The sequence below is a fragment of the Austrofundulus limnaeus genome, unplaced genomic scaffold (genome assembly GCF_001266775.1).
Source record: "Austrofundulus limnaeus strain Quisiro unplaced genomic scaffold, Austrofundulus_limnaeus-1.0 Scaffold163, whole genome shotgun sequence".
NCBI classification, from domain to species: domain Eukaryota; kingdom Metazoa; phylum Chordata; class Actinopteri; order Cyprinodontiformes; family Rivulidae; genus Austrofundulus; species Austrofundulus limnaeus.
Genome location: NW_013952565.1, coordinates 544026 through 545916, shown reverse-complemented (window position 1 = coordinate 545916; position 1891 = coordinate 544026). Strand labels below are relative to the sequence as shown.

Below are 1891 nucleotides of genomic sequence, written 5' to 3'. Positions count from 1 at the left end.
GACCTACCCACATCATCATTTACCCAGAATGCTTTGTGTGTAAATAAAATGGCTCCATCCATGTTAAAACATATTTTTAAACTTTTAAAAGTATAAAAACTGAACATCCTACAGTATTTTTACAGTCTTTATTTTACAGTTAAAGTATATGTTTATCATATAAAGTCTAATGTCACAATTAATCGGGGATCCCTTTAAAAAACAAAACAACACTGTGGTGCATTCGAGACTCTGTAAAAAAAGAAAGAAAATTAATTCCCAGATAGTGAAAGTGCAAATGTAAAGACTACACCTTGCTCTGAGGAATCAGGCTCCTGAAGTTCAAATCTTGGTCTTGAGCGTTTAACAGGCTGAACTATTTCGCTTTTGAAAGTTCCAGCTTCAGCCTTGCGAGGCCTCCCACGTCCTCGCTTGACCGTAGAGCCACTGACAACAGCTTGCCGTTTGGCTCCCTTTCGTCTCGGCTTAGAAGAACGGCTCCTGGTGTTTCTGATTTGCGGCGTTGAGCTGGAGCACGGTGAGCTTGCCTCTGACATCTATGAGCAACACAAAAAGGAAAATGACACGAAGGAAATGTTGGGAAATTCCACCGTAAAAACGACTTTTGCCGCACCTTTGGATTAGTGGTCACTTCAGTGTCCTGCTGCGTGCCATTTGTTTGTGGAGTGGAGTGAGAAATGTTGGATGCGTCGTCAGTGCTGGAGCTGTGGACTGGTGTGGAAGTCAGGCTGATTGTTTGGACCAGTCCTCTTTTTCTCTTTCCTCTTTTTGGTGTAGATTGTAAGGAAGGAAACAGATCGTTGCTTGGCCCAACAACCGATTCCTCTGCAGATGGAGGTGAGGCAGGATTCGTAATAACATCCTCTTTAGATGCCTTTTTAGGTTCTCTTTTCCTTGGTTTACGACGTCCACCTTAAATCACAGTCAGAACAATCAAGAATGAGACAAGTTTCAAAAGCTGTTAGGAGAAAACACTCTCCAACACGTGACTGGTCACCTGTCATTGTTTAGTTTCCTGGTGTAGTCCTTCCATAAGAGACAAACCACAGGCTCTTCACACGGTTCAGATATACCTGTGCAAAGTTGGGAGATTTATCAGACTTACTGAACCCGAGTGGTTTGAATTTCCTGAGTTTGGACTGACAGGTGCAACCAGAAAATAATTAAAAGTCTGTTTTTACTGATATTTTACAAGTAAATAAACAAGACCTGATGTGACGTGCGCAAAACCAGCACTCGTTTTTTTTAAGGAAGCAGCGTTTGTGCACGTTTCAGCCTGAGACCATTTCCATACTCAACGCATTAAAAAGCATTTTTGTTACAAGTAACGGAACGAAATAACCAAACAATACTGCTACAACTACACAACCAAAAGCTTGGCCAAAATGGGAAAAAATGGCAGCACCGTAAACACACCCAGGACTCACCTTCTTTAGGAGCTTCAGATACAAGTTGTTCAAACAAACATTAAGTTTCGCAGCGCCCCGAAAAATGTCACTGCTAAAAGCTGAGTGTTGATCCACAGCTTCAAATTCAGCAAAAAATATTAAAAACAGAGAGTGAAAGCTACTGGTCGCACACACATTTGTACAAGGTTTGTTTTCAGGCCCTGGCGTGCCTTTAAGGGAGAAGACAGACGCCCCCTAGCGAGCCGGAGTTGTATTGCTTTAAAAAAAACAACTGGAGAGATGTTGAAAATACAGAAAAAAAAACGTGTTTTCAGTTTTATAATCATTAACTTCGTGTACCAAGTTAACAATTCTTTGAATATAAGCTTATTTCAATGTTCAGTTTGTAAGGGTCAGCTTACACTTCTTATAACAAGGTTATAAGATTAATTTAATTAGCAAGGATCTCTTTTAATGTTTGGATAAACATTTCTTTAGTGCAA

General features: G+C 40.4%; 1 protein-coding gene across 1 annotated transcript in view; it reads right to left on the bottom strand.

The window, feature by feature from the left end:
* si:dkey-127k13.1 (PWWP domain-containing protein MUM1) overlaps nucleotides 1-1616 on the bottom strand; it is a gene marked incomplete at its 3' end in the record, with an annotated part of 8967 nt that extends 7351 nt beyond the window's left edge. Inside the window, 4 exon segments of the mRNA XM_014017200.1 lie at nucleotides 293-536; nucleotides 614-912; nucleotides 998-1073; nucleotides 1428-1616. Of these exon segments, the coding sequence (XP_013872654.1) occupies nucleotides 293-536; nucleotides 614-912; nucleotides 998-1004 (550 nt within the window). The 5' untranslated portion in view covers nucleotides 1005-1073; nucleotides 1428-1616.
* Between the last annotated feature and the right edge of the window lie 275 nt (nucleotides 1617-1891).